This window comes from Cnephaeus nilssonii (assembly GCF_951640355.1).
Source record: "Cnephaeus nilssonii genome assembly, chromosome: 6".
NCBI lineage: Eukaryota > Metazoa > Chordata > Mammalia > Chiroptera > Vespertilionidae > Cnephaeus > Cnephaeus nilssonii.
In genome coordinates, this window is record NC_137077.1 from 53,212,679 (window position 1) to 53,226,463 (window position 13,785).

Here is a 13,785-nt window from a genome sequence, read left to right on the forward strand (position 1 = left end):
AAACATGAGTAATTTAACACCCTGGTTGTTTTTGCAGATTTCCTTTGCCTTGTTTTTCTACTCGGGGGAGGGGGGATCCTTGCAGCATGTTGTACTAACTACTAAACATTTGAAAGTAAGTCAGTCTAAGATTGAGAGGAAACCAAACAAGAATACTCAAGCTGGCCCTAACCGGTTTGGCTCAGTGGATAGAGTGTCAGCCTGCGGACTGAAAGGTCCCAGGTTCGATTCCGGTCAAGGGCATGTACCTTGGTTATGGGCACATCCCCAGTGGGAGGTGTGCAGGAGGCAGCTGATCGATGTTTCTCTCTGTCATCAATGTTTCTAACTCTCTATCCTTCTCCCTTCCTCTCTGTAAAATATCAATAAAATATATATATTTTTTAAAAAGAATACTCAAGCTGTTGCTACAGAAGAACTTTCAACCTAGAATGGGAAGTGGAAGAGATTTTCCTACCAGAAGTGCCTGCAGGGTAGGAGAGAAAGCCCAACATGCCTATCTATCCAAAGCAGAAATTTATCAAACATTTGTTGTTGAGTACCTACTGTATGCAAAACACATTATATGCCCAGGTGAAGCATCCATCTTATATAAAAACTGCTGTTTGAAATTTTAACCCTGCTATTTGGCTTCTGTAAATGCTTGCTTGCTTAAATAATAAGGAAAATAAGACTACTCCCACTTCAGAGAGGCCATTAAACCTTCCCCAGACAAAATTATCAGTGCTGGCACCAGGCCAAGCCTTTGGTTGAGGTCTCAAAGCCCCAGCACATAGGGGCTCTTTAAGAACTTGCAAAAGGGGCCGGAAACACCCCATATTTGGGAGACAAAGAAGGTAAAAACATATAAATAGGGAAAATTCCTCCATGTTGGGGCCCAGAATTTGAGAGACATTTTCCTCTGGACCCGCACATAATAAAGTGTGACTCCAAACTCTCCGGCATTGTTTGATTATTCCGGTTCTCTGTAACAATATGGTTCCCTGAGATTCCAGGAAAACCCACCCATGCTTGGCTTTTTAGCCTCTGGTGAGTGGACGGGGTTTGGGGCCCGGGGGAGCTGGATAGGCCTTAGGCCTCCGGGAGGTGCCGCTCTGCTGATTTAGCAGAATTGAACCGGGGACTCCGGGAGCTCCCGGACCTCAGTCCAGGACCCGGCCGGCATCTGGAGAGAGTGGATGGACACTTCTGGACCTGTTGACAGAATCAGTAAGGTAGGGGGCCCGTCAGTTCAGCCCATTCCAAGTGAGTGGAAGGGGGAGCTTGATCACCTCCCCGGAAGCCATATTAATCAGGAATCAGGTGGACTGTTTAAACTCTGAGTAAATATCTGGTAGAAGTAAAAAACTCGGACTAGCTAGTATATAAATGTGGGACTCTGGAGGTGAATGAAGGAATTATGAGTTCACTCTGCTGTTTGTGTGGGACTAGCCAATTTGCTACCAAGAAGGGGGACTGGACGCAGTCTTCACTCCTCCGGTAGGTTCTCACCAAGACGCTGGTCGAGAATTCTGTTCTGGGGCATGGGTGCCGGGAGTGCCCCCGAGCCCGTCTGGGGAGTTGGGCATTGTTTCGTTTATCTGCTCAGCTCCAGTTTGAGCTAGTCTACTGAGAGAATGAGTATGGATGTTTGTCTGTCTTGGCATAATTATCTGCTCGTTAACTGGTCTGTGTGAAGCGAAAGCCACTTTGGGCCTTCTGGCTGTACACAGGAGAGTATTTGTTATCTCTTTCTGTTGTTTAATTTGTTTGAAGATAGGGCGGACCTGCTGTGACGGTCTGCAAACGTCTTAAGCAGCACTGCTGAGTTATTTTTCTCAGAGATGTTTGCTCTCTATCACAGTGGGAGGGAATCAGCCCATTTAGCTAATAAAAATTTATCTCTATGTTTGTATAAGTAAGGGTTTCAGTTTGCTCTGATTTGTGAATTTGCTGTATTAAATTGAAATTTTAAAGTCCTAGGGTTAATTTAAAGGTATAAATTTATGACATTTCAAAGAACAAAGAACTTTTATTTATGGCTTTCTTATCCCTTTTGGTGGTCAGAGACTTCCAGGGGCAGGGCTTACAGCTCCGAAGGGCGGAGAGATTTACAGGCCCTGTCCCTGCCTGTGACATCATAGTCCAACGTGAGCCACCTGAGGGGAATTAAGGCTGAAGTTGTTATTAACTGTCTATAGACCCCATTAACTATGGTTATGTGTTTTATTTGACTTGCTGTTTTCAGTTATTAGGATCCTCCTAGAGGGCATAACCTGGGTTTCCCTTCCTCTCTCATCCTGATTCTAATAGCATCTGTAACTCGATTAAAGATCTTTTCTTTCAGGAGGCCATCCAGGCTTTCAGTTTACAAGAAATCTCCCTACACACCCTTATCCTCCTCCGCTATCTTTCCAGGCTGACTAAGAGTCATTTTTCCCCACAGGTCGGACCTCAGCCTTTGAAAGGGAGGATTACTACAGTGGTAGTCTGTAGTTTTCTCTGAAACTCCCACTGTTTCTATTTCTCCCCTCTGTAGGAATTGTCTTCCTCTGACTCACAATAGGAAAGGGAGACAAGCAACTGGACTGGGGAATGGGAATGGTCGGAGAAATCAAGAGTGGTAAAGGATAAGGATTTAAGATCCTCTAGGAGTCTAGGGGCTTAGAGTAAAAATCTATGAGGGAAAACAACGGTTAAAGAAAGAAAAAAAACTATCCTTAAATGTAAAAAGCCTAAATATACAGGATCTCAGACCATTTGCCTTGTTTCAGGACAGAGTAAATGGTTAATGCAGAGAAAGGCAGGGGAGGGGGTCGGCAGTTAATTATGAAGCAGGGAGAGAGAGGTTTTTGTTGATTTTTTTTCTGGCTGCAGACTGCTCTGCTGGTGTAGGGGTCTGGTCCAGGTGTCTTATCAGAACTTCACTAGATTCAAGGTCGCAAGTTTTCTGCAAACATAATTAATACAGTAAAAGACTAAACTCCTGCCGGGCGCGCCTGTAGTCCCAGCTACTCGGGAGGCTGAAGCTGGAGGATCGCTTGGGCCCAGGAGTTTTGGGCTGTAGTGCGCTATGCCGATGGGGGTCCACACTAAGTTTGGCATCAATATGGTGACCTCCCGGTTGCCTAAGGAGGGATGAACCGGCCCAGGTAGGAAACGAAGCAGGTCAAAGCTCCCATGCTGATCAGTAGTGGGATTGTGCCTATCAATAGCCACTGCACTCCAGCCTGGGCAACATAGCGAGACCCCGTCTCTTAAAAAAAAAAAAAAAAAAAAAGACTAAACTCCTAGGAGCCAAGTGGAGGAGAAACGGAGCTGAAGTCTGCAGCTGCCCTGGTGATTTAAAACTGGTTGCTAGGCGGTAAGGGGGGCTGGATGCACGAGCTGCCTGCAGTGGCCCTGGAAGAAGCCGCAGCAGCGAGAAAAGCTGGGGGGACAGCAGACATTTACCTGACACTAGAGCTGCCCCACTGCTGCCCAGTGAGTAATGAGTGTTTTACAACAAGCAATACAAGACTTAGGCCTTTGGCTTGTTGGCTGCAGCAGTTAAACCAGAAGCCAGTGACTGCTACTAGTCTCCCTGCAGCCCCAGGAATAGAGCAGCAGGCCCGGGATCTGTGAAAGCAGCAGATAGAGCTAGTGAAAGCTCCCTGTTTGCAAATGTACTGAGAGGGTTCAGCACCTGTTGCTGCTGGAAGAGGAGGGGCGGAGATCCCCTTCCAGTGCACTCCCTTGGGAGAGGCCTGGTCGCTGCTCTGCCACAAAGGGGACTGGTGGGAAGACAAGGGTCCTAATACCCAAGCCACAGAAGCCCTTTGCAATATTCAAAGCTGTTTCTAACTGCAACTCTGGCTGTTTGGGACTGGCAGCTTAAAGTCAAAGAGCAAAGGAAAGGCACTCTCCCTGGACCAGGGAGCCTTCAGGACTTTGAGATTCTCCAAGAGAGGAGGAGTCTGACTGAGGGATGGCAGAGACCCTTTGGGTTGGAAGGACCTAAGGCCACATGTTAAACTTATAAATTACGGCTTTCTAGGCAGATGTCCAAGCCCAGTTATGTAGGGGTTAAGCTGCCTGTTTACAGCAAAACAACTTTCTCCCGTGCCAGAATAAATTTTAGGGAAATTAGACAGGCTGTGTTTGTGGCTAGAGAGAAGAACTGGCCACCATGCACAGCCCTGACAGTGGCCTGCAGAGAACTGTATAATAGACTTAGATGATGCCTGCGTCTTCATGGACATGACTCCAGAAAGAAAAGGACAATTTTGCTTTGTGTGGGAAGGTCAAGAATAGACCTTAGTCACCTCCCTAAGATATTTGTATAGCCCTATCATGTGTCATATATGGTAGCAGAAGATTTGGCTACCTAAGGTGGCCACAGTGCCAATATTGTACTTCACTGTGTTAATAATATTGCATTAACCTTACAGATTTGAATGCAGTTGCCAAAAGGGCAGGTGCCCAAATGGGCAAGGAAAATACCCATCTGGTTTTGGTCTCTATTGAGAGACAGTTGGCAGCCTGTAGACTGTCTTGCAGGCCTGTGTGGCCATACCCATGTCAGGTGTGGCACAAACCTCAACTTTAGGAAACTGGGGAAGGCCTGTTTGGAACAGAGGGAAGTGGGGAGTACCAGCCCTTTGTTACAGGAATTACAGACCCCGTGAGGTCCTGTGACATGTGAGACCCTGTAAAGCAATAAAGCTCCCTTAGTCCTTTCTCAGAGGGCATGTCAGAGACCATATGAAATTTTAAGGACAAGTCAAGTAGGGGGAACCCTACTACAAGGACAGCTATAATTGTCTACTTGAATATAGACACATTTTGAATTTCTCCTTGTCATTTGAAGACAGTTATATTACTCTGAAGAATCCATAGAAAGCACTGACAAGGAAAATCAGAAGATCTCGAAGCAGGTCAGTATATTTTTCTCCTTATATAATTCCTCTGAAATTTGGCAGTGCTTAATAAATCATGGCAATACATTTTTTTTTTGCATAAATTCAATAAGACCGGTTTCTAATAGTGGTTTTATTGACCGGAAACTTTGACTGGAGTATCATGTTTTAAAGAGCCCTGTCTGGACTCTGAAGACTTGAAGCCAATAAGAATGCCAAGGAAAAGCCTGGTATCCTGCTTGGGAGCCCTGAAAATGGCTGGTGCTGGAGCGTCAGGCCCATGCCCTACCATAACTGGTGGTTGGTCAGAGTAGAAGAGGAGCAATAAGAATGCCTCTGCGTCCCTGCGGAACCCCCACGCACTCTAGGCCGTGACAAGTAGGAGGGCTACTGAGATGGGCCTTAAAACCTAGGGCGTGGGCCCAGGTGGAATCCTGCAGGTGAAGGATTCACCTAACTCAGCAGATACTACAGGCAGGCTGGACGGCAGCTGGATGGCTTGGCTTCCTGGCCCTATGGAGCACACTAGGATTCAAGCATGAAATTCCAGCAAAGGTAGTTAGTTACCATTCTTGTTGTGTTTATGCAAACAATCAGGCCAAATTAAATACAATAAATTGGTCTTGATCTGGCTCTTTTGATAAGCATAGAGGTAATTTTGAGGAGAAAAATTCTATTTCAATAGAGGTTATTAAAACTGAAATGTTTTCTTTCCCTTCCACCGGACCATTTGTTACAGTTTGTCTCTGCCAGGTCACAAGCCCACCTCCTTCTGTGCCCAGGCCTCATCGTCCCTTTGACAGACAGCAAGGATCTCTTGGCCGAAACCGGTTTGGCTCAGTGGATAGAGCGTCGGTCTGTGGACTGAAAGGTCTCAGGTTCGATTTCGGTCAAGGGCATGTACATTGGTTGCGGGCACATCCCCGGTAGGGGGTGTGCAGGAGGCAGCTGGTCGATGGTTCTCTCTCATCGATGTTTCTAGCTCTCTATCCTTCTCCCTTTGTCTCTGTAAAAATTCAATAAAATATATTTTAAAAAAAAATTTTTTTTTTAAAAAAAGGATCTCTTGGCTCTGAGGGAAAACTTCGTCCCTCCTCAGCACGAAGAAGCTACAGAAGAAATTCAACGTCCATTTTCCCTAAAATAATTCAGAGCCAGGATCCTTGAGGTAATATATTAGGCAGTTAGACAGACATGAGCAGAGCAAGGACGATGGACCAACTAGCGCTACCAGATGTAACTAAGTCTTTCCACCTCTATGTATGTGAAACAAGGGGCATAGCCAAAGAGGTATTCACCCAAAGTCTCAGCCCTTAGAAAAGGCCAGTAGCCTATTTGTCCAAAGACTTGACCACTTTGCATTTGGGTGACATACTTGCCTCCAGGCGGTAGCAGCCACAGCTATGCTTATTGAAAAAGTAAATAAGTTAACCCTAGGGCAGTAACTAATCCTAACTGCCCCACATGAGGTCAAGGCTTTACTCTGGAACACACTGGAACGCTAGATGTCAAACACTTGAGTCACCCAGTTTCAGGCTCTCTGGTAGACAAAAGAAAAATCAGTAACAATTTATACTGATAGCAGGTACGCATTTACAATGGCTCACGTACATAGTGCTATTTACAAGGTAAAGGGTCTCCATAGAAGCAAGAGGGAACCGGGCCACAGATGAAGCTGCCTGGGAGGCTGCCCTAAAACCAGTGGGGCCTCTACAGATTCTAGTGACTCTTCCAGACCCTGATCTACCCAATCTAGAAAAGCTGAAATCCATAACCAGTCTTTATTTAAGTTCTTACAGGCTTTACAGTCTACCCAGGAAGCAATCCAGAAGCACATCTGAGATGCTCTGCCTGTACCAACTTCTGATCCGGTTCATCCCTTCCACTCTGGTGACTCTGTTTGGGTAAAGGTATTTGCCACCCAAGGACTGACTCCTACCTGGAAAGGACCACCTCCACGACAGTCAAGGTCCATGGAATTCTAATGTGGCTTCATCATACCCGGCTTAAGACAGCCAGGCAAAATTGAGAGTCCAGGACTCTTCGGACTCTCTAAAGATTACTCCTGGCCCTCATTCCAGGCCCTTATCTTATAAGCAGGCCCACTAATTTTATTAGGCAGAAAATTAAGATTATAGTCCTCAGGGGTAAATATAACTCCCTCCCTGACAATGACTAAGAGTCAATGATTTGACTCATGTACATAAAACCAGTGGGGAATGAAGCATCCATCTTATATAAAAACTGCTGTTTGAAATTTTAACCCTGCTATTTGGCTTCTGTAAATGTTTGCTTGCTTAAATAATAAGGAAAATTAAGACTACTCCCACTTCAGAGAGGCCATTAAACCTTCCCTGGGTGAAGTTATCAGTGCTGGCACCAGGCCAGGCCTTTGGTTGAGGTCTCAAGGCCCCAGCACATAGGGGCTCTTTAAGAACTTGCAAAAGGGGCCGGAAACACCCCATATTTGGGAGACAAAGAAGGTAAAAACATATAAATAGGGAAAATTCCTCCATGTTGAGGCCCAGAATTTGAGAGACATTTTCCTCTGGACCCGCACATAATAAAATGTGACTCCAAACTCTCCAGCATTGTTTGATTATTCTGGTTCTCTGTAACATAGGGACAAGTTACAATAACATGAACACTCATAAATGCCAAGCACTGTGCCAAATACTTGTTTAATTGTAGAAACAACCTACAAAGAAATGATCACCATTACCAGTGAAGAAATAAAAGCCCAAGAGAATAAATAACTTGTCTAAGACTCATCAGCCAATAAGTGACAGAACCTGGTTATGAACCCGAGGTGTGTGACCAAACTTTGTGCCCATCCCTTTTGCCAGGGAATGCAGCCAATGAAAAGTCTATGAAAAACCAAGATAGGCACATTAAGTTGGTTCTGTCTTAAATACATATTAACTATTTTCTGTTCCCTTCACTCTGAATTTTTTAAAATATATTTTATTGATTTTTTTACAGAGAGGAAGGGAGAGGGATAGAGAGCTAGAAACATCTATGAGTGACAAACATCGATCAGCTGCCTCCTGCACACTCCCTACTGGGTATGTGTCCTAAACCAAGTTACATGCCCTTGACCAGAATCAAACCTGGGACCCTTCAGTCCGCAGGCCAACGCTCTATCCACTGAGCCAAACCAGCTAGGGCTCACTCTGAATTTTCTTTTCCTATCTACCTTACTGCCATTCCATATGGTAGTGTTTGCCTTCCTGTGTCCATGACACTACTAAAGTAAAAATTGGAGACACTTCCATCTAGAGTCTATCATTTTCCATTCTCCATTGAAACGAACAAATTCAAAATAGAGACTATGAATATAATTGTTTTGAAGCCAAATCAAAAACTAGAAAATAAGCCCCAGCTGGTTTTTCTCAGTGGATAGAGCGTCAGCCTGTGGACTAAAGGGTCCTAGGTTGGATTCCGGTCAAGGGCACATGCCTGGGTTGTGGGCTCAGTCACCATTAGGGGGTGTGAAGGAAGCAGCCAATCGATGATTCTCATCATTGATGTTTCTGTCTTTCTCTCCCTCTCCTTCTCAAAAGCCAATAAAAAAAATATTTTTAAAAGTTAGAAAATAAATTTTGACCACACTAAAGTGGGTTAGAGGTTAGGATAAACCATGATGGGTTGTTGGAGGGAAAGTGAGTCTGGTGTATTCAGACTCCAGAATGATTCTTGAATAAATGAACAGTTGGTCTCCCTATATATCATCTTGGGTCTGAATGCTGGGAGGTTCCATTGACATTCTAGTTTCTCCAATTTTGGAGACAACTAGGTGTTTGGCTGCCCATAGATAGCCACTCCTGCTCAAAGCTAAAGATTTTCTAAAGGCTTTAAGAGGTAAATGGAGCATATACATAAGAAAGTGTGTTTCAGCCCAGCTAGAGTCCCTCAGCGATTGTCGACCTATGAACCAGGAGGTCACCTTTTGATTCCAATCAGGGCATATGCCAAGGTTGTGGGCTCAATCCCCAGTGTGGGGTATGCAGGAGGCAGCCTATCAATTGATGATTCTATCTCTCTCTCCCTCTCCCTTCCTCTCTGACATCAGTGTGTGTGTGTGTGTGTGTGTGTGTGTGTGTGTGTGTGTTTATATAGCTATATCTATATCTATATCTATATCTAGATAGATAGATAGATAGATAGATAGATAGATAGATAGATAATTTTTAAGTGTGTTTCATTCAGTGGTCAGACTCATCAACAAGGCAAAATCACTTTAGTGGAGCTTGATCAGCATTTATTTTTTAAAAATTTAATATACCAGAGCCCCTTATGTCATAAGGGTAAGTATTGTTTCATAAAGTTTGTTTCAGTTGTGCGTGTGTGTGTATTTGTGTAAGTATTGAGTACCCTACATTTCTACTATGTATTTCTACTTGGGGTCTGAGTGAAAGTTATTTAAGGCTCTGGTGCAGGCTGTACATCCCCTGGTTTGTGGGGTGAGAAGCAGTATGGTATAGTGGAGCCAGAACACGTCTTAACTAGCTCTGTGTGACTCTGGGCAACCTCAGTTTTAACCTCTCTACAGTACTCCTCAGTTTTCCTATCTGTAAAGTGAGGATAATAATAGTACCTACTTTATAGAGTTGTTGAGGATTAAATGAGTTAATATTTATAAAGCACTTACTACAGTGTCTGGCACTGTGCTAATAGGGTCCAAGAATAAAAAGGTGAATGAGAAACAATGCACTTGTCCCTGGCCCCTCATTGTGGGTTTTTCTCCATAATTGAAAGAGGAATTAACAAAATGTTTTGTACCCCCCAGGTCCTCCGTTTCTCAATTCTACACCAAGTAGTAGGATTGTCAGAGAAGTGAGCCGAGAGCGTCCCCCGGAGGCGTAGAGCTGTCCGGGGTCTAAGTGCTTGGGGCCAAGGGCCTGTCAGCTTCGCACTACAACTCCCACCATGCATCTCTTCCCATCTGGCCTCTAATTGGCAGCGCGATTTGTGATCTTGCGCCGGGCAACTTCCGCGCTTAGCGTCGCAAAACCAGATTAATTGTACCGACCAAAATTACTTCCGGGGTAGGGCGTCGCAGTGCCTGCTGGGAGACTTATAACTTTAATTTTCTTCCGCCATCAGGAAAAATAGTCCCATGGTCACCTTATGCCACCGATAAATAAACTCGAGAAATGCCTTTCTGCCCTAGATTTCAGCAAAAACGCTGAATAATAAAGAAAATTTGGGTAGGGTGGCTTGCCGTCTTTGGCGTTCGTCAACTAAGGATTCTTCCGGTGTGAGTGTAGGGATCTCGCGCTATATAAGGGAGGCGGGCCAGGCGCCGGATCCTCTCTCGGGTCCTCGTTTCCAAGATGGTGAGTGCGGGCGCGTGGGGAGCGGGCGCGTGAGGAGCGGGCGGTTGAGAGGAGCCGATTCCGATTGTGGGGGATTTGGGAGCCGGGTTCGATGAGGAGCGGACGGAGCGTGTGTTTATCCCGGGCTTGGAGAGATTTGCGGAGAGACTGGAGATCTGACTGGCGTCTTTCTTGGGCTGCTGGTGCGGAATGTAGCGGGTAGGGGCTAAGGCTGGGTAGGTTGTGCCTCCTTCCTAACAAGGTCTTCATCCTCATGCAGACCAAGAAAAGAAGGAATAACGGTCGTGCCAAAAAAGGCCGAGGCCATGTGCAGCCTATTCGTTGCACCAACTGCGCCCGGTGCGTGCCCAAGGACAAGGCCATTAAGAAGTTTGTCATTCGAAACATCGTAGAGGCCGCGGCCGTTAGGGACATCTCCGAAGCGAGTGTCTTCGACGGTGAGTAAGCTCCGGTGTGATCTGCAGGCGCTAACGCCTACCCTGCACCCCGCCCCCCGCAGGCTGAGTTCATGGGAGCGTCCCGTGCGGTTTATACACCTCTAAGGTTGTTGCCAGTAGAAGAGAACGGGGACTTTTTTTAAGAGAATGGGATTCCAAACGCCCTTACAGAACTTGTTCTGTAGCAGTGTTTGGGGAGCAATAACTACAAACATACTTAACATTCCCTTTGAAATGGTTTTATTTGAGTACCTGTTGTGGAAATGTACAGACTAAGTCTGGAAGAATGTCTCAAGTAGGAGGCTGTCTAGATTGGTCGGCAGAGGTGTTTCTTTTCTTTTTTTTTTTTTTTTAAGACAAATTGGCTTTTTCTTGTTAATCCTCCCCCAAGGACATTATTTTTATTGGTTTCAGAGAGGAAGGGAGAGGGAGAGAAACATCAATGATGAGAGAATCATTGATTGGCTGCCTCCTGCATGCCCCACACTGGGGATGGAGCCCTCAACCACTGAGCCAAGCCGGCCGGGCTTTCCATAGGTTTTTTTTTTTTTTTTTTTTTAATATATTTTATTGATTTTTTACAGAGAGGAAGGGAAAGAGATAGAGAGTCAGAAGCCTCGATGAAAGAGAAACATCGATCAGCCGCCTCCTGCACACCTCCCACTGGGGATGCGCCCGCAACCAAGGCACATGCCCTTGACCGGAATCGAACCTGGGACCCTTGAGTCCACAGGCCGACGCTCTATCCACTGAGCCAAACCGGTCACGGCTTTCCATAGGTTTTTAGAGAGAGTGGAAAGGAGGGGGCGAGACAGAGAAAGGAAACATCGATGTGAGAGAGACATCACATGGTTGCCTCCCGCCCAGACCAGGGCTGGGGATCTAGGCTGCAACCGAGGTACATCCCTTTGGCCAGAATCGAACCCGGGACCTTCAGTCCTCCAGCTGACACTATCCACTGAGCCAAACCGGACAGGGCCAAATTGGCTTTTTTAGTGCCTAAAATTTAGGTAACAACCCTTCTGGCTGTATTGGTGCAGTGGATAGAGCCTCAGCCTGAGGACTGAAGGGTCCCAGATTCGATTCCAGTTAAGGGCACATGCCCAGGTTGCCATCACGTGCAGAAGGCAACCAATGATTCCCTCTCATCATTGATGTTTCTCTTTCTGAAATCAATAAAAACGTATTGAAAAATCATTTTGGTGATAAACTTTTTTAAAATGTAAAAGCTGTGTTGGTTAAGAAAATATATTTTTTAAAAATTTATTTCAGAGAGGGAGAAAGATTAATGATGAGAATCATTGATCAGCCCAGGAGTAGTAGGTGTTGGGGCTGGTGCAACTGCTGAAGGAACTGGATGTTTGGCTTTTCTAGGATGTGGGTTTGGTCCCCTTGGTGATAGGATGAATTAGTAGAGGATTCCTCATCTGTGAAATTGCATGTGTTTAGTTAGGCATCAGAAACTGAACTTGGGAGTGAAATGTAGGTATGCTGACAGGCATTTAAGTACACTTAATATTCTGTTCCTTTTCCATCTTAGCCTATGTGCTTCCCAAGCTGTACGTGAAGCTGCATTACTGTGTGAGCTGTGCCATTCACAGCAAGGTAGTCAGGAATCGATCTCGTGAAGCCCGGAAGGACCGAACACCCCCACCCCGATTTAGGCCTGCGGTAAGTACCAGAAAGGAGATGTGGAAGCCAGAGGGGTGGTGTACAAACCAAGGGTTGTCAGATTAAAGTCTGCCTGTGGAGCGGTCAGCTAAGTCTGATAAGGTCGGAGGGACCCACGCCTAAAACATTTACTTACTCACTTTGAGTTTTTTTGGAATGAGTAATGTGGTCTGCTTTCACATCGATGAGTTTCCCGTGCATTTATGGCCTAAATACATTGTTAGTGATGGGAGAGTAGTGGTCAGGTTCTTTGAGGGGAGAGTCTTTAATTACTCTTTCATTCCTTTATCTTTCAGGGTGCTGCCCCACGACCTCCACCAAAGCCCATGTAAGGAGCTAAGTCTTTAAAGAGTGAAGAAAAGTTCTCTGGGGGAAAAATAAATGGAAATTGTACTTCATGTAGCGTGTTGGAGTGTGGTTTTTGCGGATAGAATGGGGATTGTGCGTGTCATATGGGTTATAATTGCTTTGATCAAGTATTCAAGTGTGGAATGCCGCGTAGTCTTTCATGAGGGAGAAGGTTATTCCTGTACCTTAACTCAGGGTTCTTTTGTATTTGTATCCTCAGCCTCCCCAGTTTGCATAGCTTTTGTGGGGAAAAGGGATTGAAGCATCTGTAAGTATTCCATTAATTTAACCTGGATAGTCAGTGCTTTTTAAATGGGAAGGAGCCAGGAGGGTAAGGAAGTGTCGAGTGATGAGCAAATCAGGAAGAGACAGACTGTAGTGTGCCTATTCCTGGTGGGAGAGAGACTTAAATTAGAAAGTTATCGATTGGGGATATATATATATATGAAAGTGATAGCAAAAAAAAAATAAGATGGCAACTGCTGCATGATTTACTTACGGTCAGCATACTAATGCATGTGCTGGAACAGCTGGCAAATCCTGAATTTTGTCAGAACATCTAAGTATAGGCAAGAGTATCCTTTGGGGAGGCTCTTAAGACATATCTGTCCCCTTTACACCAGGTGGAAACATTGGATAGAAGAAAAGGAGAAGTCCAAGGTTCCAAGTGTTCACCCTGGGAGTCCCATAGCCCAGCTTGCTCAGTAAAACCAGGTTCAAGTATAAATCCGGGCCATAGTTGCTCCAAGATTTCTTTGGAATTAATTGTGCGCACAGCTTTTTCTCGAGGTCTTAACTGGCTCTCCCAGGAGTTTAAGGATTGATTTATGCAGTCTAAATGCAAAGTAAGATCCTTGCTCTAGAAATTGTACATTCAGGAGCCTAATACTGCTTAGAATTAGTTTAGCAATTTTTTTTAAGCTAATGGATTTTTGGAGTACCAGACATAACTTGCACAAAAGGGCTTTCCTCCCAGCTGGTGTGGCTCAGTGGTTGCGTGTCCATCTATGAACCAGGAGATCCATGATTCCCAGTCGGGGCACATGCCTTGGTTGCAGGCTCAATCCTCAGTGTGGGGCATGCGGGAGGCAGCTGATCAATGATTCTCATTAA

The 13,785-nt window shown here is 45.3% G+C and overlaps 1 protein-coding gene across 2 annotated transcripts; it reads left to right on the forward strand.

The window, feature by feature from the left end:
* Window positions 1-10,082: 10,082 nt before the first annotated feature.
* RPS26 (ribosomal protein S26) lies at window positions 10,083-12,722 on the forward strand (the record flags this gene model as incomplete). 2 transcript variants are annotated; one of them, XM_079773534.1, is made up of 4 exons in its annotated part: window positions 10,083-10,216; window positions 10,476-10,653; window positions 12,194-12,324; window positions 12,621-12,722. In XM_079773534.1, the coding sequence occupies 4 exons, from the start codon at window positions 10,214-10,216 to the stop codon at window positions 12,654-12,656; spliced, it is 348 nt and encodes a 115-aa protein (XP_079629660.1). In that variant the 3' UTR covers window positions 12,657-12,722. The 2 variants fall into 2 exon arrangements, with proteins under 2 accessions (XP_079629660.1, XP_079629659.1); XM_079773533.1 differs by lacking the exon at window positions 10,083-10,216 and having other exon boundaries at window positions 10,470-10,653.
* Window positions 12,723-13,785: the final 1,063 nt, after the last annotated feature.